The 23,240-nt window shown below is 39.8% G+C and overlaps 1 protein-coding gene across 1 annotated transcript in view; it reads right to left on the reverse strand.

The window, feature by feature from the left end:
- The window catches only part of LOC147170321 (uncharacterized), a 103,854-nt gene that overhangs the window by 12,748 nt on the left and 67,866 nt on the right, over positions 1 to 23,240 (reverse strand). Inside the window, exon 5 of the mRNA XM_086082170.1 lies at positions 15,801 to 15,972. Coding sequence (XP_085938296.1) covers positions 15,801 to 15,972 — 172 coding nt within the window. The remainder of the gene's footprint in view (positions 1 to 15,800; positions 15,973 to 23,240) is intronic.

Raw genomic sequence — 23,240 nt, forward strand, 5'->3', positions numbered from 1 at the left:
CATAACTACCCTAGATATATACAGACTACAAACATTATGCATTTTACAACATTAAACCTTATTTACAATTTCATATAAACCACCATGGATGAAATATTGCTGTCATGATTTCGCGAGCGCAGATTCATTCTGAATGGAGAAGCTGCCATTCCTGAAGCTGAAGCCATGACCATGGGCCGGGGAAGTGACGAAGCTCCGGGGTACAACTGGCTGGAGCTCTCATTAAGTGGATGGCCCGATTGCGACCCGGCAGCTGTATGCGCTCGTGAATAAAAAAAAAATAAAAAAACTACAATCATTAACAATGTATCCACTAGTACATATTAAATTGTAAATGTAGTTCAGCGTTGTGATTATGTTTATTGTATATAGTGTATTTTCATGATTTTGCGACAGTTGCAGGGCGCCTCTGGTTCGCTTGAAACCAGGAAATGAGCTTGTGCAATGGAGATGCTCCGTGATCTGTTTCTTCTTCGGTAGTTGCTTCAGGTCTTTCTGGCGCACTGCTGTTGATATAGCGCCAACATAGTGGCACAACTCTGCAACTGCAGTTAAAATACGTTGCTGCCGTGCTCAGTTAACACAGCTGGAGCGCTGTGTTGAGCAATATCAGTCGCTCTGGTTGGAGGTGGCACAAAAATTAGCTGTAGGCGGTCGCCTCCGAATTTTGAATGCAGGTAAAACCCTGAATAGTCCATGTTTAATCATCTTCCCACCAGTGACTCCTCCCCAGCCATTTCAACCAGCTCCTCCGACGGGACACCAAGGCTTTCCCAGGCCAGCCGAGAGACATAGTCTCTCCAGAGTGTCCTAGGTCGTCCTTGGGGCTTCGCGCCGGTGGGACATGCCCTGAACACCTCTCCAGGGAGGCGTCCAGGAGGCATCTGAACCAGATGCCCGAGCCACCTCAACTGAGATTGAGAGTAACCTCAATGTCGAGGAGTAGCGGCTTGACACAGAGTCCCTCCCGGATGACCGAGCTTCTCACCCTATCTCGAAGGCGGAGTGAGGCTACCCTCTCGTCCACCGGGGTAAACCTCAATGTACAGGTGCCAAGCCGGGGGGGCAATAAGTATGCCCACACATGCTCTGCGCCTCTCACCGTGAGCAACTCCAGAGCGGAAGAGAGTCCAATCCCTCTCGAGACGATTGGTACCAGAACTCAAGTTGTGTCTGGTGGTGAGTCCAACTTTATCGAGTCGGAACTTCTCGGCCTCACACACCAGCTTGGGCTCCTTTTGTGCCAGAGAGGTGATATTCCATGTCCCCGGAGCTAGCTTCAGTAGCCGGGGGTCGGACTGCCACGGTCCTCGCCTTTGGCTGCCGCTCAGCTCACTGCGCACCGACCCCTTTGGCCCCTCCCACAGGTGGTGAGCCCATGGGAAGGGGGACCCATGTTGCCTTTTCGGGCTGTGCCCGGCCGGGCCCCATGAGTATAGGCCCGGCCACCAGATACACACCTTTGAGCCCCGCCTCCAGACCTGGCTCCAGACTGGGGCCCCAGTCACCCGCGTCCGGGCAAGGGAAACCGCAATCCAAAATTGACGTTCATCATAGGGGTCTTTTTGAGCCATGCTTTGTCTGGTCCCTTACCTAGGACCTGTTTGCAATGGGTGACCCTACCAGGGACAGCCTCAGACAACATAGCTCCTAGGCTCATTGGGACACGCAAACCCAACCACTACGATAAGGTGATGACTCACGGAGGAGTTAACTGAATAATATTTTTAAAACTCTAATGAATTTAAATCTGAAAGTTGACGCTTTAATTTAAGAAAAACACAAAAGCAGAAGTAGAACAATTTGATTAATTGTGAACAGTGAAAATTGTACGATTTATTAGTTAATTTTTAATCGTAGTGCTGTCAGGCGGTTAAATAAATTAATCCAATTAATTACAGGATTTTAAATTATTTAATCTATTTTAATCTCAGATCTGCTAAAGGTCCCTAAATAAAGAATTTGAATTCTAGGACATTACGGAAAATTATTTTTACACAAGGTACAAATCACTCAGTTCTTGTCAAAACTCCTGCCTTTGCTCTTATTATAAATAAACTTGCAGTTCAAAGGTCCAAGTAAGCTTGCCTCACTCTCCTGTGTCGCACTTGCGTCCATGTCTGTTGTGACCCTGCTTTTAACTAATGGCGCAGGAAGGAAGTAACGTACCACTGCAGCCTACGGTCAATAAATGGGCCAAATTTAAAATGCTTGCGCGGATTTCACTTCACATTCATGGAACCTGACTAAATTAATCCACAGGCACCATTAGCATCCATAAGGTAAGGGTCATTGTTGAGTTGGCCAAAAGGGCAGCCAACTACCCTATTAGTATTGAAATTACAAAAGCCAAATTACTACTATTTAGTTAACTAGCCATTAGAAATTACAAAATCCCAATTGGAGCCCTGCAGGGCTCTCTCACTTCTGGCACAAGCCCGACTTTCAACTTAGCACTATTACTATTAACAGTTTTAAAAAAGTAAACACTTACTACTATCTCCGGGTGACAATAGATTTGTACAGGAGTAATAGTAGTTTCATTCAGGTGTGTGGGAGCAGAAAGGAATTACACACTTTCACCATCTTTTCTCAATTAATATGTTTATGTCATATACAAACTTGCTCCAAAAATACAAAATACAAAATTGAAAGTTTTTACATTATCTGCAAGTCAAAAATATGGTTAAGAAACAAATTCCAACACTTCGGGGTAAGGCTCCAACCGCCTGTTTTACCTAAAGATATTGCAAAGCTTTCTCCGACAACAACAAAAAAACTCTAAAAAAATATTTTACTTTCGTACACAGATAAAATGTATTTACCTATCTCGAAATGGGAGACATACCTTTCTATAGCGCTGGAATCAGATTTTTGGATTCATATTTGTGAAAACGTATTCAAAATGACAAAACACACAAGTTTACAACTTATCCAACATAAAATCCTTCGTAGAACATACATTACTCAATACAAATCTGTCTCTACTGTTCTCAAAACACTAGGGCTGTGCAGATCGATCCAAGTATCGATAGAATTGATACTAACGTAGCGCTAGTATCAATATTTTACATTCATTTTTTAATTTTGGTTTGTCATGGGTCCGTCACGCAATACTTTTGTAGCACACGCGCATGTGTCGGCCAGCCAATGACAGCGGTGGGTGGCACTGGTGGTAACAAACACTTTTCCAACTACTAGTTGAGCTAGATATTAGTGTAGCACATTAAGCACAACATGTAAGTATTGTTTATTTAATGTAACTAGACTAGAGGAACTTTGGCTGACTTTTGGGTGCAGAAGAGTGACAGGAACTAAGTATATGAAGATTATTACTACTTTACAAATTTAAATAACAGCCCTGGTATGTTTCCGTTGAGGATATTATATTATGGCATATTTATGAACAAGAAAGTTTAATTTGCAAAAAAAACCAACAAAGTGATTTAATAGGACAAATTATTTAAAATAACATAAATATTTTATTAACCTAAAAGTACTTGGTATCGGTATCGACGATATTGGCACCAGTATTTACTTGGTATCGATTGACACAAAAATCTCAAGTATCACACAGCTCAACTGCCGACATTAATTTTCATGCTTTATGGTTGCGCACTCCAGTTGTGTATTCCTGGACTTAAGTCGTAGAAAAGCTTTTCGCTATCTTGGACTGTAGGATTTCTTTTTTTTTTCTTCTTTTTCCTTTCTTCTTTTTTTAATATATTGTTATTTTGTATGTGGGTGAGAATGTGTATGTGCATGTGCGTGTATGTGAGTGTGTATTCATTAGTTCACCTAAAACCTATTAAAAAATCCCATACCGTTCACCTAAATCGAACACTTCCAGCCAGAGTTGTGAGGCCGTCAGGAGACCCGAGGAAGGACCAAAGAAAAGAAAGGAAAGTGAAATCCAGCACCGACCAGACACCACCCACCGGGCCACCAACCAGAGTCCTTCACATCAACCCCAGAAACATCTAAATTCCAACAAATCAGGCAGACCTCAAGAGACCAAAGGAGAGACTGAGGAAAGGAAGGAAGGACAGACTAAGCAGAGTGAGATCCACAGACACCAGCCTCCACCGATTCAACGACCAGAGGAAGAAGCAGATTGTGTCTGAGTTTCGATAGATGCTGGTGTGGTGGATCTGGCATGCATGAAAATCTCCACCAAAGAGGGGAGACAACAAAAAGGGCAAGGGGCAGTGGCAGGGCCGCAGAGAGAGGGAGAGAGGAGGAGGAAGGGTGACGAGGGAGAAGGGACAGAGAGGCAGCAAGGGGGAGGAGAGAGGGAACCACGGGGCACCCCGGCGGCCCACAGGCCCCCGAACCGTGTCGCCCGGGCCTTGAGGAGTTGGTGATTAAGGTGTCGTTTGATGTAGTCTGCTCGATACTGCTGGCAGCAACTGGGTTCCTGACTATAAAAACACAACCATTAGTTACAAATTGCCAAAAACAGAAACAGCAATGTAAGTTATCGCGATATGGTGGCTCTCGCTAACAGGCAGAATTAAGTAACCAGATTTAGGTTCAAATATTCTATAGACGTAGACCATGTTTCTATAAATTTAGATATTTGGTTTTTATTTGAGGCAGATATTTTTTCCATTAAATTGTGATTTATGAGGAGGTTAGACCATTGGTCGATATTCAGAGTTTGTTTATTTTTCCAGTTAACAAGAATTGGGTTTTTTGGCGATAGTAAGGGCTACAAGTGTAGATTGAAGTTGTTAATGTGGTAAGTCAGTTATTGTTAGGTCACCTAGCAAACACAAGTTTGGAGATAAAGATATCCTACAGTCCAAGATAGCGGAAAGTTTTTCTAAGACTTTAGTCCAGAAATACATAACCGGAGTGCATAACCATAAAGCATGAAAATAAGTGTCTGTAGTGTTTTGTAAACACTGGAGACAAATGTCGGAGTCTGAGAGTCCCATTTTCTTCATCATATATTGAGTAATGTATGTTCTATGAATAATTTTATATTGGATAAGTTGTAAATTTGTGTGTTTTGTCATTTTAAATACGTTTTCACAAACTTGAATCCAAAAGTCAGATTCCGGCGCTATAGACAAGTCTGTCTCCCATTTCGAGATGGGTAAAGACATTTTATCAGTATATGAAAGTTACTTATATATTTTTTAGATGTTTTTTGTTGTCGGAGAAAGCTTGGTAATATCTTTAGCTAAAACAGGCGGTTGGAGTGTACCCCGAAGTGTTGGAATTTGTTTCTTTATCATACTTTTAACTTGCAGATAATGTAAAAAATTTCAGTTTTTTATTTTGTATTTTTGGAGCAAGGATGTATATGATATAAACATATTATCTAAAAAAAAGATGGTGGAGATGTGTAATTCCTTTCTGCTCCCACACACCTAAATAAAACGATTGGTTGTTAAGTTGAAAGTCGGGGTTATGCCATAGGGGATAAAGCCCGCAGGGCTCCACTTGGGCTTTTGTAATTTCTAGTGCCTTCCACCAGGCAGTCAGGGTGGCGGAAATCAATAAGGTTTTTAAAACAATTATGTCGCCTAATCGATGTTGTAATGAAGAGTAAATCTAGAAGTCTGAGGTTATTATAATCCTTCTGTTCTAGTTCCAGCCAACCGTTACTATCTCCGTTAGGTTGTGCCCATAGAATGATATATTGTAGCTGGTTAGCTATATAGTAGTGCATAAAATTTGGTGCCTCTAGACCTCCTTTGGATTTATTTTTCTGAAGAGTAGATAGACTAATCTTTGCTTTTTTTTTATTCCAGTAAAATTTTGTAACGGCCGAGTCCAACGACTGGAACCAGTGAGACGTAGATTTGAATGGAATCATTGAGAAAAAATAATTATTTTGGGTAAAACTTTCATTTTAATGGTGGCTATTGTTAACATTTTTACTGTTTTACTTTATATTTTAACTGTTTTGAATTTAGTTATAACTGTGTAGATGTAGGTATAATTATGTTAACTCAGTATAGCTCAATGAATAATGCTGTCGATTGTTTTCTTATCTGTCTCTCTTGCCTGGGAAAGAGGAAGGTAACAGGTTTCTTTTCTACTATCTAAGGGAGTAGAGTTTGTAGGAGTTTCTGTTCGGTCAAAGAAAGTCCAAGGACAAGCTGGTATACTGCTGTCGAAGTCTAATCTGATTTTGTACCTATGAGAACTTGCTGAGGGGAGGGGAGAGGCAATTTCCTGTGAACACTGTATTTCAATAAATGTGCTGTGTGCTCGAGTTGGAGACACACATTTGGAACGGATCACTGCTTGGGTGACTTCATTTGTGTTATCAGAAATTTCTGAATAAACCCTTGCAAGGGAACCCCTTCACCAGAAACGCAACTTCAATTTATTGGAACACGCAGTACAAAAATATAGGATACTCTCTATCACTATTCATCCTATTAGAGAAATAGGAAGATTATTCCAGCGCTCCAAGTCACTATAAATGTTATCCAGAAGTGGAGTAAAGTTTAAATGAATTAAATCAGTTAATTTAGGTGAGATTTTTATGCCTAAGTATTTTAAATTACCTATAGGAAATGAGTAGTGTGGTTCCTAGCTTGCAGGGTTCCATGAATTTTCTGTAATAGGTAGTAGTGTTGATTTTGTCCAGTTAATAGAATAATCTGATAAATGTGAGAATTTAGTTATTAAGTTAAATACTTCCCCTAACGAAATAGCAGGGTTTTCTAAATAAAGTAAAATATCATCGGCATATAAATTAATTTTGTGTTCTGTTACCCCAAAGTGAATACCTTGAATCCTTCTTTCCTGGCGTATAGCTAATGCAAGCGGCTCAATAAATATTGCAAATAATAAAGGGGACAGTGGGCATTCCTGTCTTGTGCCTCTCTGTAGAGTAAAACTCTGAGATATAATCCCATTAATAGTAACTGTAGCTTTAGGAGAATCATATAATACTGACACACAGTGAATAAATGACTTCCCAAAGCCAAATTTATTTAAAACAGCAAAGAGGAAGGACCAGTTAACTTTGTCGAAAGCTTTTTCTGCATCCAATGATATAATAACTGCCTTTTTATCATGCCGCTGTGACATGCTAATAAGGTTAAAGAGCCTCCTAATATTATTAGTAGAGTGACAACCTTTAATATACCTGTTTGGTCGCTATGAATGATTGTCGAGATTACTGTTTCTCGTCTAGATGTGAAAGCCTTAGTGATAATTTTAATATCAGTGTTAATTAGTGAAATCGGACAGTAACTTGATGGAAGGGTGGGGTCTTTTTCTGGCTTTAATAAAAGTTTAATTGCTGCTGTATTCATGTGTGGGCATATGTAACCATTAGTTTTAATTTCTGTTACTACTCTTAAGAATAGTGGAGCAAGCATTAACCAGAAGTGCTTAAAAAATATAGCCGGATAACCATCCGGGCCAGGTGCTCTGCCATTAGGCATACTATCTAGAGCACTGTACAACTCGTTCATAGTAAGTGGCGCATCTAACATATCTTTATATTCAGTAGTTAACTGAGGTATATTTAAGCTACTGAGGAATGACTCAATATGCTCAGGGTTAGGCTTGTTAGTTTCTGAGTATAGGTTGCGATAATAGTTATAAAAAATTTGATTAATTTCTTCTGGTGATTGTGTGCATTCACCAGTTGTCCCTTTAATAGCCGTTATAAGAGATTTTTCCCAATTGCGTTGAAGTTGGTTTGCAAGAAATGTACCTGATTTGTTATTCTATTCAAAGTTGTTGTATCTCAATTGTTGTATTATAAACTCTGTCTTTTTGGATAACATATCATCTAACTGTATTTTTGTATTTTGTAAGTCAGTCCATATTTGGTTATTTGGGTTTATTGCGTACTCATCCGTCAGTTGTTTAATTTTATCTTCCAAGTCTTTTTTCAAAATTTTGATCCTGTTTCGTTTTATAAGATGAATATGATATAATTTTACCTCTAATTACTGCTTTCCCAGCTTCCCAGAGAAGAGATGGAGATAAGTCTGGAGAGTCATTTATTTCCAAAAAGTCTGCCCACTCTTTTCTTATAATTTTGTCAAACTCCGCGTCGTTTAGCAGTGAGATGTTAAAACGCCATGTCGGGGGTGGTTTAAAGGTATAATCAACTTGTAGGGAAAGGGAGACTGGTGCATGGTCGCTAATAATAATAGGATGTATTTTTGTAACAGTTTTTATCAGCAATAGAGTTATTTGTAAGAAAAATAAGGTAAATTCCTTCTTATTTGGGTTTTTAAGTCTCCAGCTGTCGACGAGGCCAAAATCATCCATATATTCCCCTATTACTTTAGTAGATTGTAATCACCTTATACATGTTGTATTATTAGAACGATCTATTAATGGATTTAAGACTGTGTTAAAGTCTTCTCCAATAATAATAGTAGAGTTCGCTGCTAATTCAAACTGCTGAGAGAAAAATTCATGGAAAAAGGCCGGATCATCATTATTAGGGGCATATAAATTACCAAATGTATATATGTTATTAAATATAGTCACCTGAATAATAATGTATGGGCCCTCTGGGTCTGTTATTGTATTATTTAGAGTAAAGAATAAATTCTTATGTATGAGTATACAGACTCATCTTTGTCTACTGTTATAAGGGGCAGAGTACGCTTGCCTAAAATTCTTATCAATAAGTAATTTTTCTTCAGATTTTTGTAGGTGGGTTTCTTGTAGGAGGCAAATATCTGCTTTTATTAAGAGATGGTCTAAAAAAATTTGGCTGTGAGCGAGCGCCACAAACATTCCAGGAAACCAGAACTAATTTATGCATACAAACAATATAGACTCAGTCCTGTGTATATATCTGTATAGACCATTTGTTAAAATTGGCATGTTATAGGATAGAATCAAAGTGGTTAAGTGGTTTATGTAATTTGTGTAAAATATGAGGTAACGTGTTCTAAGGTGAAAGTGAAGGAAATTAGCGGGGGATTAAACATAAAAATACACCAGTAACTGGTAACCTAAGCAAGATTTTTCGTTTAAATATACTTTAGATATAGTTATGTATTAATATTATAATTGTAATATAGCCTAAACATAATGAGTATTCATATTTTAGGTTTTATAACCACATATACAGTATATGTATACATCTTTCGCCGCTGTAGGATTTCTTTATCTCCAAGCTTGTGTTTACTAGGTGATTTAACAACCGACTTACCACACAAAAAATCTCAATCTACACTCATAGCCCTTGCCAAAAAAACAACTCTTGTTAACTAGAAAAATAAACAAACTCTGAATATCGACCACTAATTAAGCCTCCTCATAAATTACATTTCAATGGAAAAAATCTCTGCTTCAAATAAAAACCAAGCATCAAAATGTATACGAACCTGGTCTACGTCAAGGGTGTTCAATGCATCGATCGCGGTCGACCAGTCAACCGCAAACGTATTATTGGTCGATCGCATGACAACACACGACCTTAAGAAAAATAAATAAAAAAGGGCCACCTTAAAACAAAACAAAAACAAAAAAAGGCGACATTCCATCATCGATCCCGCCACTTGATTGTGCATCTGAATTCTTCTGACGCGCACATGCAGCAAATGCAGCAAGCATCGCTGTGGCACACGCACATTTCCTTATTTTTACGCAAGCGAGGCAAGAGGCGCCTGCTGGTCTTTGCCAAAGTCATAAAAATACAGTATATACAATAAATATAATGTTTTGCAACAAGGCTGAACAAGGCTGGATTTGTAATGATTGTGGTTTAAAAAAAAATCGCCTTCACTTGAATGGGATGCTCGCGCTGCCGTTAAATGAATGAGGCTGAGCTCTCCATTCAGAAATTGTTTTGCAAGACGGTCATGAAATCAAGACCGCAATATTTCATCCATGGTGGTCCATATGAAATTGTAAATATGGTTCAATGTTGGCGCGACTTCCGAGTGGTGCAGTAGGGTTGTGGTAGCGTGCCGTGCTAATTTAAATTTAATTCACGGTCGCGGGCGATGTGAACAACAAAGTGCGGAAAATGAATACGGAGCTTGCGATATTTCCGGGAGGCTTGACAAAGGAACTCCAACCACTGGACATCAGTGTAAACAGGGCGTTGAAGTTGCATGCTGCGTGTGAGCGATAGATGACGAACACAGCTTTACTCAAGACTGGGAGGCAGCGCAGAGCGAGTTATGCCAAAATTTGTGAATGGATTGTGCACGCTTGGGCTACCGTGTCTGGTTGCACCATTGTTCGAGCTTCCGCAAAAGTCGGCATCATTTTTGAGGAGCCGCACGGCAACGAGACTGACTCTGACAAGACGAAGTGTCATGCTTTGTGGCTGTTTTTCTGCACAGGGGACAGGATGACTGTACCGTATTAAGAAGATGAACAGGGCCACGTATTGTGAGATTTCGGCCAACAACCTCTTTCCCCTCAGTCAAGCATTGAAGATGGGTTGTGGTTGGGTCTTGCAAAATGACAACGAACCAAAGTACACAGCCAGTATAATCAAGAAGTGCCTCCGCAAGAAGCATATCAAGGTTTTTGTGTGGCCTCGCCAGTCTCCACACCTAAATCCAAAAGAAAATCTTTGGAGGAAGCTGAAAGAGATCTAGACAATATCTGAGGAGTGGGCCAAAATTCCCCAGCATTGTGTGCAAACCTGGTAAAGGACTACAGAAAACGTTTAACTTCTGTAATTTAAAACAAAGGCTTCTGTACCAAATATTAACCTTCATTTTCTCACGTGTTCAAATACTTGTTTTCAGCACTTACCGTATTTCCACGACTATAAGGCGCACTTCAAAGTCTTACATTTTCTCAAAAATCGACGGTGTGCCTAATAGTGAGGTGCGCCTTGTGTGTGGACCAAGGTCCAAAATCTTACTGTGTGAGAGGACTTCCTGCACACATTATATACAAGAAAGGCGGACCTGACTGAGGACAGACATGAGAGCACGGAAGAGTCAACTTGGTGGCAAATTTTCCAGCCCCTCCTCTCCCTCTCCACCTAAACCAACCCACACCCCCACGTGTTCGCTCTGCCAATCGTGACTTGTTGTGTTCAAACTTATGCCATGGCGCTAAAGCATGCATGTTCAGTGAGCATGTGTCCTCTTTTTGCTTGTTTCAGAGCTTAAGGAGCCACTTACAAGTTTATTGTTTGATTGACAGCTTTCTCCAAAACAGACCAGTCTGCTTGCGCAGAGAGGGAGATGGAACATACCAAATGCAAAGGGGTGCCTGGGCTAAACTACTACATACAGTAGTGTATTTCCTTTTTTTCTTTTCTTTTTTAAATGCTTTATTGAACAACATGCACTTACAGCAACAGACATCGCAAAAGTCCCTTTGAAGTAGAGCAATTCAACACAGTGTAGCTAAACAGATCACACCACATACTAACGACACCAGATTGTTTTTTTTCCTACTCGTCACCTTTCCTTCCTTATCTCCGTTACTCAAATGCGCACATCTCTCAGCCGCTGTGAAAAATAAAGTTTGGCAAATGAACGCAGAGCTTGCTTTCATTCCGGGAGGCTGGCGAACACAGCTTTACCAAGACTGGGAGGCAGCACCGTGCAAGTTATGCCACAACTTGTCAATGGATCGTGAATGCTTGGGCGAACGCAAATGCAGAGGCATAATTTCCGAGGACACGACGAGACTGACTCTGACAATGAGATGGCGTGTTTGATGGAGAACTTGCCCAGTTTGTTTCTGATACAGAAGATCATGAGGACTATGACTGATTTGTGGATTAGGATTGATCAAAAGCAACGCGAGTACATTGTTATATACTTCAAGTGTTTACATTGTTACTTCAACCAAATTCAGTTTTGTTCCATTCTCTGCCTTTTTTTAAACATGTGCTAGCACGAGCATATGTTTTAGCATAATAGCATGATACCATATGTTTTGAGCTACCGTATGTTTAACTGTGTGTGCGCCTTATAATACCGTGCACCTTTATGGTTGTGAAAATACAGTACATACAAATAAATTCTTTAAAAATCATACAATGTGATTTTGAGATTTTTTATTTTAGATTATGACTCCCAGTCGACATGCACCTATGAGGAAAATATCAGACATCTCCATATTTTCCTTTCTTCCTTCACAATTATTAAGTGGGTGAACTTGCAAAATCGCAGGGTGTTCAAATACTATACGGATCACAAAAGTCATGGTTCGGATCGGATCACGGATTTGAGTCACGGATCAGATTGTTTTTCGGATCAGAAAAAAACAAAAAACATACAGATACATACTTTGTCTTCACTTATTTTGTAAAACGCTAAATGTCTAATATAGCCATTTAGGATTTAGGAACACAACTTTAAGTGCAATATGATGCAGAAACATTCTTATTTTATACATGGTCCATGTGTAAAATAAAAGGTATGAATGGCTTAAAATTGTGTTCCTAAAATCTTAACGGCTATGTTTGACATTTTGAGTTGAATGTTTGTTATTATATTTAATGGGCTGGAACAACCACAACTATTTATTTAAATGCTGATAATAGTGCAGTTTTTTTTTATAGGCAAAAGTGTTTTATAAAATAAATGAAGACAATGTTCTATTTAGCTTTTAATGGGCAGAAGTATTTTATAAAATAAATTAAGACAAAGTACTATTTATCTCTTTTTTTTAATAATGAAAATACCTCAAAGTGCAATTTAAGGCACATTCCATTCCTTTAAACATGGAGAGTGAATTACAAAGTAGCCTTGGTCCTGAATACTGAAAAAGCTTCTACTGCATTTTGCACATTTTATTTTCATTGGCACACTATCGTTGTTTTTTGGTTCTATTGTATCACACCAAGGATTAGCATTCCAATTTAACTGTGCACCCCACTGACAGTAAATGCTACGTTATTATATTCTATTCTATTCCAAGTGTATATCAGACCAAATATATGTAAGTAAATACAAGCTAAAAGGTTGAAGTAACACTGATTATCACGCCCATCTAAGTGAGGTGAAATTTGTTCTCCGAGCGGTGAGCAGCAGCAGGGGCTTGCGCTCTCGGGGATCATTTGGTGATCTAACCCCCCAATTCCAACCCGTAATGCTGAGTGTCAAGCAGGGAGGCAGAATGGGTCCAATTTTTATAGTCTGGTAAGACCCGGCCGGAGATTGAACCCACAAGCTCCCAGTCTCAGGGCGGACACTAGGCCCACTGATCTGGTCTCATTATCTTTTGATGGGAAACCCAAGGTGGAGTCCACTTTATCTATTTAAAAATCTTAGTGCTGCAGACAGCATTTTGAATAAAGATCAAATGTATTCACTAGAGGTGTAAATCTCTCCAATCAAGACGATTCGATACGCATCTTGATACGTGGGGTGCGATCAGATATACGGACGGTTTAATTTTAAAATGGAACGATTCGGTTCAGTTCGATTCAGTAGGATTACGATTCGATTCCATTCGGTGTAGCGGTCCATTATTTGATTACTCAACAACTAGTCAATTGTCAAATTAATTTACAATTATTTTGATACTCCATTAATCACTTGAATATTTTATTTTAAAATGATTTAAATCTCTTAATTTGCACATTTGCAACCATCTGCTTTTATTTTGGAAAACAGTGAGCAACATTTTTGCATATGTAAAGTTGAAAAAATTCAAATTAGTAAGATTAGTAACTATCAGTCTTTTAAAATGCTGTTTTAACATGCATCTGCCTAATAAAATACTACACTCCTTAGTTGTAACTACTAATGAATATCTTTTTCAACGTGCCATCTTACTAAATGAAAACTAATTAACTTAAAACAGTTATATCTAAGAGAGTAAACCCAGGAGCCAGGAGCGCCCCCCACCCCAACACGGCCCGCGCCCCCAACCCAATGCAGCAGGACGTGGCACGGCAGGCCCGCAAGGCACCCCACCGGGCCACAGTCACCGCTCCCCCCACGACGCCCCCCATCCACCCCCGCCACCCACTACAACCCAGTCCCAGCCGCCCCCGCCCCCCATCCACCCCCGCCACCCACTACAACCCAGTCCCAGCCGCCCCCAGGCCCCCAAATCCCCAGCACCCCCCCACCCGTACCACATCCCCCCCCAACCAACTCACTGATTGTCAAACAGGAATCTAGAACATCATATCGGAGGCGCTATTGTTTTTATCATGTCCTGAAAGCCCTCATTCTCCACAACGCAGTATGGCTTAAGTCTTTAACAATAAACTGGGTTATTAAGAACGTTATTACCTTTCCTCTGGTCGAGTTGTGGGTGCTTTAGTTGGAAGAAGTCCTCGCTGTCAAGCATATACATATATCTCTCGTCCTCTCGGTGTGTATGAGCGCAGGCTGACAGGCTTAGTACATGACGACACTTTTATCCAGCATTTCATTGTATATAAAATAAACATCTCTTCTATACTTTGTACATTAAACTTGCCAGAGCATGTTGTGAATCTTGTCCGCGTGACCGCGTCTCCATTATACTTCTGTCCCAAACTAAAAGCTGCGCGAAGCGCTATCTAACATAACTGTGACAAGTCTCACGTGACTTTTTTTTCACCCACACACAAACAAACAGGTCTCCCGGGCGAAGTCTCGTTTGACTTAGAGTCAAGGAAATGCAGTTTCAACAGCTCACTTGTTTTATCTTCAGGACATTTAATTCGCATGGCATTGAATTGATCGCAACTGGACTGTTTTGGTTGTTTTATAAAAACGTTTTGAGCAGCTGTATCAGCAACATAAAACCGATTTATAATGTCTTAACTGAGACATCGGCCGGTGCAAGCTATTTTTAAACTAATTCATTAGTCCGTGTGCCGGCGCACTTGCATCATTAAACTCAAAACCGGATTTCCGGTTCACATTGGTTTTTGTTACACCCCTAGTATTCACATAAAAGGTTGTGAACACTGCGAATTACATACTGTACATCAGGGGTGTCAAACTCATATTAGCTCAGGGTCCACATGGATGGCCGGACCGGTAAAAATCATGGTATATAACTTAAAAACAATTGGCATCAGTTAAACACACATCTTCGCTATTTACAGGCCATCCCTAAATTGCGGGGCTCTTCTGTAAATATTGTTCCAAAAAGTAACACCATGTTACATGTAGCTGAGTCTGTGTCACATTCAGCAAGTTTTTTTTATTTAAATTGATCTATGTTTTTTAATTTTAAAAAAAATTCAACAAACTGTAACTTTAGGTTGTGTGTAAAATAATGACATTAAGGTAAATTCCGTGTCCAAGTTGCACTGCTCATCTGAGGACGGCTTGTGAAATTTCTAATTTATGTTTTGATTTTGGCCGGCCCTTCAGTGATATTTCTTGCTTGTACGAAAACATCAATGATACAACTATGTGCTCACAGCAGCTTGCTTGTTTAATCTGGCTTCCTTCTTGTACATGCACGTAACTGATCAGTTACCAACTCGATGTAGTGTCAGACCTTCACCAATAGGAGATGCTAATACACAGTAGAACATTTGTGAAATGTTGATTGACTATATGCAAACATTACAGCCATCAGATTAATTGGTCTGACATTATTATTATTTTTTTACTTAACAAGAGCATCTCGCGGGCATTAAACCCTTTTGGGCGTCTGATTTGACACCCTTGCTGTACATGTAATTTCCTTGTTTTTTTTGTTTTTTATACTTATGCAAAAAGCTAAACACACGTACGCGCACGCACGCACCCCCCCCCCCCCCACACACACACACACAGTCATAATAGGCTGCTGTGAATTGAATTCTGGGGGAAAACAATAATCCATCTAGAAAAAGGCCTGCAACATGAAAATGTGGACAAAGTGAAGCTCTGTTTTTGTTTCAGGATGTCAGCATTCTGTACTTTACTTGAGCATACCCATAATGACGTAGTGTTCTTTGTAGGTTTCTCTGATGGCCTTAAGCTGTGCATATTTTTCCACCAGAATCTCTCTTCTGGATTCCAAGTGCGGCCTCATGTCCAGGTTTTGCTCCGCAAGGCTGCGATTGGACGCCAATGCCATTTCTCTCTCCAATTGGATGTTCTGGACCTTTTGCAATGGGATTTCAGAAAACAGAACTTAACTTAATTTGCTGAATTTTATTACATACAAAACAATAGTGTAGTAAATAGGGCTGTGTTAAAAAAAAAAAAAAATCAATATTGAATCAACTTTCCTTTTCAAGCCCGATATCGATTCAGAAAACCATGAATCAATTATTTTATAAATCTCTTTTTCCCATAAATTCTTAAGAAAATAGAATTTTAAAGGCATTTTTTTTGTATCATACTGTTTTTTTCAGCTGGGCTCATCAAACTCATACGTCATCAAACTCATTTGAATTAATTACAGAGAACTCTAAGACGCTGTGGAAACACAAATTATAAATTCCCCGCAGAATTTTTACAACCAAGAACTCCCTTTACCCAGAATTCAAAGATCCTGGGCTTGTTGGTGGAAAAGCAGCTATTGACACGTTTCACAGATGCACTATCTGTGTGTTAGAATTAATACTATCGCCACAAATGTCCACGTTATGCTTTGTTTGTGATTAAAATGAAGTCAAATATCACCGCTGTTGTGCTTCACAGCTTTGCAGATGTGCTGCCGCTTGCATTACCTTTGATTGGTTGCTAGTAGTTTTTACACCAAAAAGCCCAAGAACTTTGAATTCCTGGTACCGACTGTTCCTAGTTATAAGAGGTTGTATGTAGCCCACTAGGTTGCATTCACACACAGCAGCAGTTGGCAAGCTAGTTCATTCCAATGAGACTAACGACGTAGGGGAGAAACAAACTGCACTACCCCTTTTGTCCAGCAGGTAGTGGGGGAAAAAAAAGCCAGGTTACAGAATCACAGTGGAGCATTTATTTGCCATTCTATGACATAGGGGAGAAATAAACTGCACTACCTCTTCTTTCCAACAGGTAGTGGGGAAAAAAGCTAGGTTACAGAATCACAGTGGCACATTTATTTTAGAGATAGACCAATATGTTTTTTTCATGGCCGATACCGATAATTAGTAGTCAAGGACGTCATAACCGATATTTGGAGCCGATATTCATTTTCACTAAAGGGGAAAATATTGGCATCAAAAAAATAATAATACAAACTCTAGCTCTTATTTATTTATTTATTAATGCATTTATTTATTTTAAGCATATGTTTATTGAACAACATTTATGGTTCTTAAAATATTGACGTTTAAAAACAAATCTTAGTCAATAGACATCTTTGTTTTACAAACAAAAAGTTCAGGGATCTTCCAGGGACAGTAGCATGTCTTCAAAAGATCAATAAAAACTTAAGTAAATAGCTCCCTATTGTTTGTTACTAGGGGTGTACATTTCTCCAATCAAGACAAGACGATTCGATACGCATCTCGATAGGTGGGGTGCGATCCAATACAAGGACGGTTAGATTTTAAAATGGAACGATTAGTTTTGGTTCGATTCAGTAGGATTACGATTTGGTTCGATTCGGTGTAGCCGTGCAGCGATTTTTTTATTACTCAACAATTAGTCAATTGTCAAATTAACTTACAATTATTTTGATGCTCCATTAATCATTTGAATATTTTATTTTAAAATGATCTAAATCTCGTAATTTGCACATTTGCAACCATCTGCTTTTATTTTGGAAAACAGTGAGCAACATTTTTGCATAAGTATTGTTCCGACATGTTACAGACCAAACCAGGGCCTAGTGGTAGAGTGTTTGCCCTGAGACTGGGAGGTTGTGGGTTCAATCCCCGGCTGGGTCATATCTAAGATTATAAAAATGGGGCCCATTGCCGCCCTGCTTGACACTCAGCATTAAGGGTTGCAATTGGGGGGTTAGATCACCAAATGATTCCCGAGCGCGGACCCTGCTGCTGCTCACTGCTCCCTCAGGGGATGGGTCAAATGCGGAGAATGAATTTCCCCCCACTTGGGTGGATGTGACAATCAGTGGTACTTTAACTATCAGTTTTTTTAAATGCCATTTTAACATGCATCTGCCTAATAAAAAAAGTTGTAACTACTAATGAATATCTTTTTCAACATGCCATCTTACTAAATTAAAACTAATTAACTTAAAACAGTTAAATCTACCTCTTACTTACTTTTACTCTTGTGAGACAGTGTCAGTTCCTGTAAACTACCCATACATGCAGTGAATAAGTTGATGTATACTTGATGCTTATCAAGGTTCTTCTTGTGAAAAAATAGCTGAACTTGGATCATCACGATGATGTCACCTATATTTCATTATCAGTGACGATGAGGGATGGCTGTGTTCCACTTAACACATGCTTATGTTTTGCTGTGCAACAAACCCGATTTTTAAAACAACTCACTGCGGCGTGATTGTCAAACAGGAATCTAGTTGCACATTATATCGGGGTCGTTAATGTTTTTATCATGTCCTGAAAACTCTCATTCTCCACAACGCAGTATGGCTTAAGTCTTTAACAACCGGGTTATTAAGAATGTTATTGCCATTCCTCTGTTTGAGTTGTGGGTGCTTTAGTTGGAAAAAGTCCTCGCAGTCAGAGGATGCGGCTCTATGCCGGATACATACATCTCTCGTCCTCGTGGTGTGTATAAACGCACAATGCAAGACTTTTATCCAGCATTTCTGGAGCATGTTGTGAATCTTGTCCGCGTTGACATTCAACTTCCGTCTCAAACTAAAAGCTGCGCGCAGCGCTATCTGACGTCACATAACTGTGACAAGTCTCGCATGACTTATTTTTTTACACCCACACACAAACAAACAGGTCTCCCAGGCGAAGTCTCACGTGACTTAGAGTCAAGGAAATGCTTTCAACAGCACGCTTGTGTTATCATTCAGGACATTTAATTTGCATGGCAATGAAGCGATCGCAAATGGGCTGTTTCGGTTTGTTTTATAAAAATGTTTTGAGCAGCTGTATCAGCAACATAAAACTGATTTATAACGTCTTAATCGAGCTATCGGCAGGTTAAAACTATTTTTAGACCGATTCATTCGTCCGTGTGCCGGCGCACTCGCATCGTTAAACTCAAAACCGGATTTTCGGTTCAAATCGTTGTTTGTTACACCCCTATTTGCAACAGTAATTTTTTTTTTTTTTAATGTGTTGAAAATAATCGATATTAATGGATGCATCGATGCGCACATGCACGATGCGAGTGCATCGGCTTATTCACTGGGTATCGATGTAATTGATGTGTGAAATCTAGATCCATCTTAATGCGTTGGCGGGTATCGGTAAAATTTGATGCAAGCGCCGTTTTCTTCTTATTACACTTCATCCCATCTGCTGTTCCCCCAAATCCCAGGGTGCGGTGAATGAACCATACGGAAGCAGTGAGGCACACACAGTACACTAGTAAAACATCATGGACGTCCGAGCGAGAAGCCGTACAACGGCAGCACGACAAACATGCAGACCCACAAGGCGATAACAAGTGTATCGCCGCCTGCCCGTCTAGTTTCTCGTCGGACACCGGAGATGGACTAAGCAAATTAGGTCAGGATCAAAAAAGTTTTGCTTCTTATTTTGGCGGTCCACTCGCAGCAAACTCTGACCGTGCAATGGCTATAACTAAAGCCATTGCTTACTTCATATGTAAAGACATGCAGCTTTATAGTGTGGTGGAAAACGAGGGCTTCAGACAGCTCGTGCACGTTTTGGAACCCAAGTATAAAATACCAGACAGGTCTGTCTTCATTGACAAAACATATTTTCGATCTGTACAACAAAGTAAGAAGTGAGATTGTTGTGTCGCTGAACAGTGCACAAAGAGTCGCACTTACAGTGGATGGGTGGACGTCTTGCGCCACTGACTCATATATAACAGTGACGGCACACCACATTGACATGGAGTGGGAAATGCAAAACTTCGTTCTCCAGACCAGAGCTTTCCGGGAGTCCCACACCGGAGCAAATCTTGCAGAGTTACTGCGCGACGTTAGCGGCGAGTGGAAGATTGGTGACAAGAAGCCAGCGTTAGTCACGGATAATGCAACAACCATGATCCTAGCTGGGTCTGCTGCAGAAATGAAGCCGCATGTGCGGTGCCTAGCACACACACTGAATTTGTCCTCACAAAAAACATTTAAATTAGACCAGATGAAACCTATCCTGGTGAAAATAAGGAGAGTCATAAAAAATTTTCACTTAAGTACTAAAGCTTCTGATGCTCTCCGTGATCAGCAGCACAGCTTGGATCTGGCACACCACAAGCTAATCCATGATGTTTCCACAAGGTGGGATAGTTCCCTTGAGATGTTGGAGCGTTTTCTTGAACAGAAGGATGCTGTGGCGGCAGTATTAAGGAAAATCAAGCCAAGGGGAGAACCACTGCTTGCCCTCTCAGATAATGAGATGAAAGTTATCTCAGAAATTGTGAAACTGATGTCCCTCCTGAAATGAGCAAACAAGCTCCTCAGTGAGGGAAAGACTCGGACTCTCTCCATTGTTTCCCCACTACTGGCCAAACTACGGTCAGAATTTGGAGAAAACCACAGCAATATAGCAGTCATTGGCAAGATGAAAGAAAATTTCAGGCAGGACTTTGAGTCACGTAACAACTACATCCAAGATTTCCTTGACAATGCCCCAGCCCTTGACCCCCGCTTCAAAGACCTCCACTTCATGGATGCTGACAACACTGTAAAGGACGTGATATTCCTGAGGATAGCAGACCAAGTGGAGGATATGGTAAGAAATACAATATTAGCAACAGTTAGTTTTACTCTTATTATTTTTGTTGTTGTTTGTGATATTATTGTAGACATATTGCTGTGACTCATGTCTCTTTTGTCCTGTCTTGCTTTGCATTGTCTACCCTAAATAATGATCCAGAGCCTCCCAAGAAAAAGTCAGCCATGGACCAGTTGCTTGGAGTTTTCCTTGCTCCTAGAGTACCAGAGAAGACCATAAGGGAGAAAGCTAAGGAGGAAATAACAAAATACAGTGGGAGGGATGGGTTAGATGTCAATGGTGATGTGTTACAGTGGTGGAAAGAACAAGTGGATCTTCCACTGCTTTCAAAATTGGCCAGGAGCTATTTGTCCATCCCTGCAACAAGTGTCCCCTCTAAACGAGTGTTGAGCACAGTAGGTGACATTATAACAGCAGAGCGCAGTTGGCTTTTTCCTGAACATGTAGACCAACTAATCTTCCTGAAAAAAACTCCCTGAAGCAGCACCATATGAAATGCATCACAAAGTGAGGTGTTGGCAGTGAGTGGTATTTGCAGAAAGATCTATTGTCATGTTCTTTTCTTTTTTAATTATTATGAACATTTCATAATGAGACACTCAGTGAGAGTAGTCTGTTTACACTACAATGCACACAGCAGCTTTGAGCCTGTGACTGCCATGTTGTTTAAATTGCATTTTACTTTCTGTCTTGTGGAGATGGACATTTCATATGAGACACTAAGTGAGAGTAATCTGTTTGTGTTTACACTACAGCAGCAGCTGTAAGTTTCAGATGCCAATTTGTTTAAATTTTATTTGCACAAAACCCAATTGTGAAAGGGTATAAGTTGTTTTGCACTTTCTGCTCCTCAATACTGTATTAACCTACCTCCCAGTGAGTTCATATAAGCAGTATGTTTTGCAGACAGGAATATGAACAAACATTGATTGCACTATTGAAAGTGTCACTTTAAGTTACTCATTGAGGGTTTTTAAGACTGCAAAAACAGCACTTTTGTTGAATTTACTGCCAAGTGCCTATGAGGAATAAAGCCAAATCATTTTTGTAGTACTATACTGAATTCTATATTTTTTATTAATTTATTTTTATTTTCCCCTTTGCTTATTTGCATCATGTTTAATCGCATCGTATCTTAACAAATTAAATCATATCGTATCGCATTGATTTGAACTAAATGATTATTGCATCTTATCACGTCGTGAAGACGGTGAATCGTATCGGCAGAAAATCCCATGTATCGTTAAAGTATCATATCCCTGGCAGTGCATCGAGATGCATATCGAATCGTCCTCAGTGCTGAGATTCACACCCCTAATATCCACAGGTGAGATAACAACATAAATGCATAAATTCTTCCCAATGTGTCAAAAACGAGTTGTTTTGATAGAATTTAATTCGCAACTTTCTTCTGTGCTCACTTTAAGTGTGTACGCCATGTATGCACGGCACCACACTGCCCCCAAAACGCAAAGGAACAGTTAGCATTTGTTCTTACTGTTTTTTCAGTTGCCGTTATTTTAGTTTATTCTTTTCTTATTTAACTTTCTTATTGTTTTATTTTGTCAGTGTCCTTTCAAGTTATTTTAAAAGTTGATATTTCAAGGATTGAAAGACTTTCTTTTCTCAAAATTCAAGGATGCAAACATCCAAGTTTTTTTTTTTGGTCTTAATTTTAACATTTCCACATGACATGGCACGAAATACAATCACCGAGGTTTCAGGTTAGCCCAGTAAGTCCCAAGACTTGACAACACAAGATAAAAATATATATAAAAGAAAAGGTTAATGCAGTTGTAAGCAAGTAAGAATGGTTTTATTATTGACACATAAATCTATACAATAACTTTCCAAAAAACGGTATCGCATCGGCCTCAAAAAATTCATATCAGTCGGGCCCTAGTTCATATTAGGGCTGCCAAGATTAGTCGACTAGTCACGACGACGTAAATACATTAATAAACGACTCGTCGACTATAAATATTAATTGTTAACGAGTCGTTTATTTATGTATTTATTTATTTGGCGCTCTGTTTTTGTCGAAAACGACCTCGTCTCACACTATTCACGGGGCTGGATGCCATGTCTGTGATGCACATGCGAAGTAGTGTTCATCCAGGTCATCCGTGATGGAAAGAAAAGCATTATGGGTAGTGTAATGTCATGGCTAACCCATGTTAGCAACAGAACCTGAAACTTCAGGCGCATCTCAACAAAAATACTTAATACAAGGTAAACCTCCCTTTCATGGCACCACGGCAGTGATAAAGCAGCATTTAAATAGGAAGCATGTTGTGGCTGATGCCTAATAATATTTCTGGCATAGTGTAATGCTAATGCTAATGCTAATGCTAGCTTCCAGTCATGTCTGGAAGCTAGCATTAGCCCCGTGTGTGTTACACCGCGTGTGTTAGCATTGCGTGTGTAACATGATGTTCTGTTTGGCAAGCTAACATATTTGTAAGGTTTACGGAGGCTTTAAGTCAGCAAACTAGCGTTTATTAATAACCAAAACAGTTTGCCACTTTTGACTCCTCGCAATTCGCAACCCCACACAGTGTTGTGTTTATAAACTCGGACATAGCAAGACTCAACAAAACATGACAGCTTTGCCACAATCCCT

Source organism: Leptonotus elevatus, chromosome 8 (assembly GCF_054856555.1).
Source record: "Leptonotus elevatus isolate MCC_2025b chromosome 8, RoL_Lele_1.0, whole genome shotgun sequence".
In the NCBI taxonomy this organism is placed as follows: domain Eukaryota; kingdom Metazoa; phylum Chordata; class Actinopteri; order Syngnathiformes; family Syngnathidae; genus Leptonotus; species Leptonotus elevatus.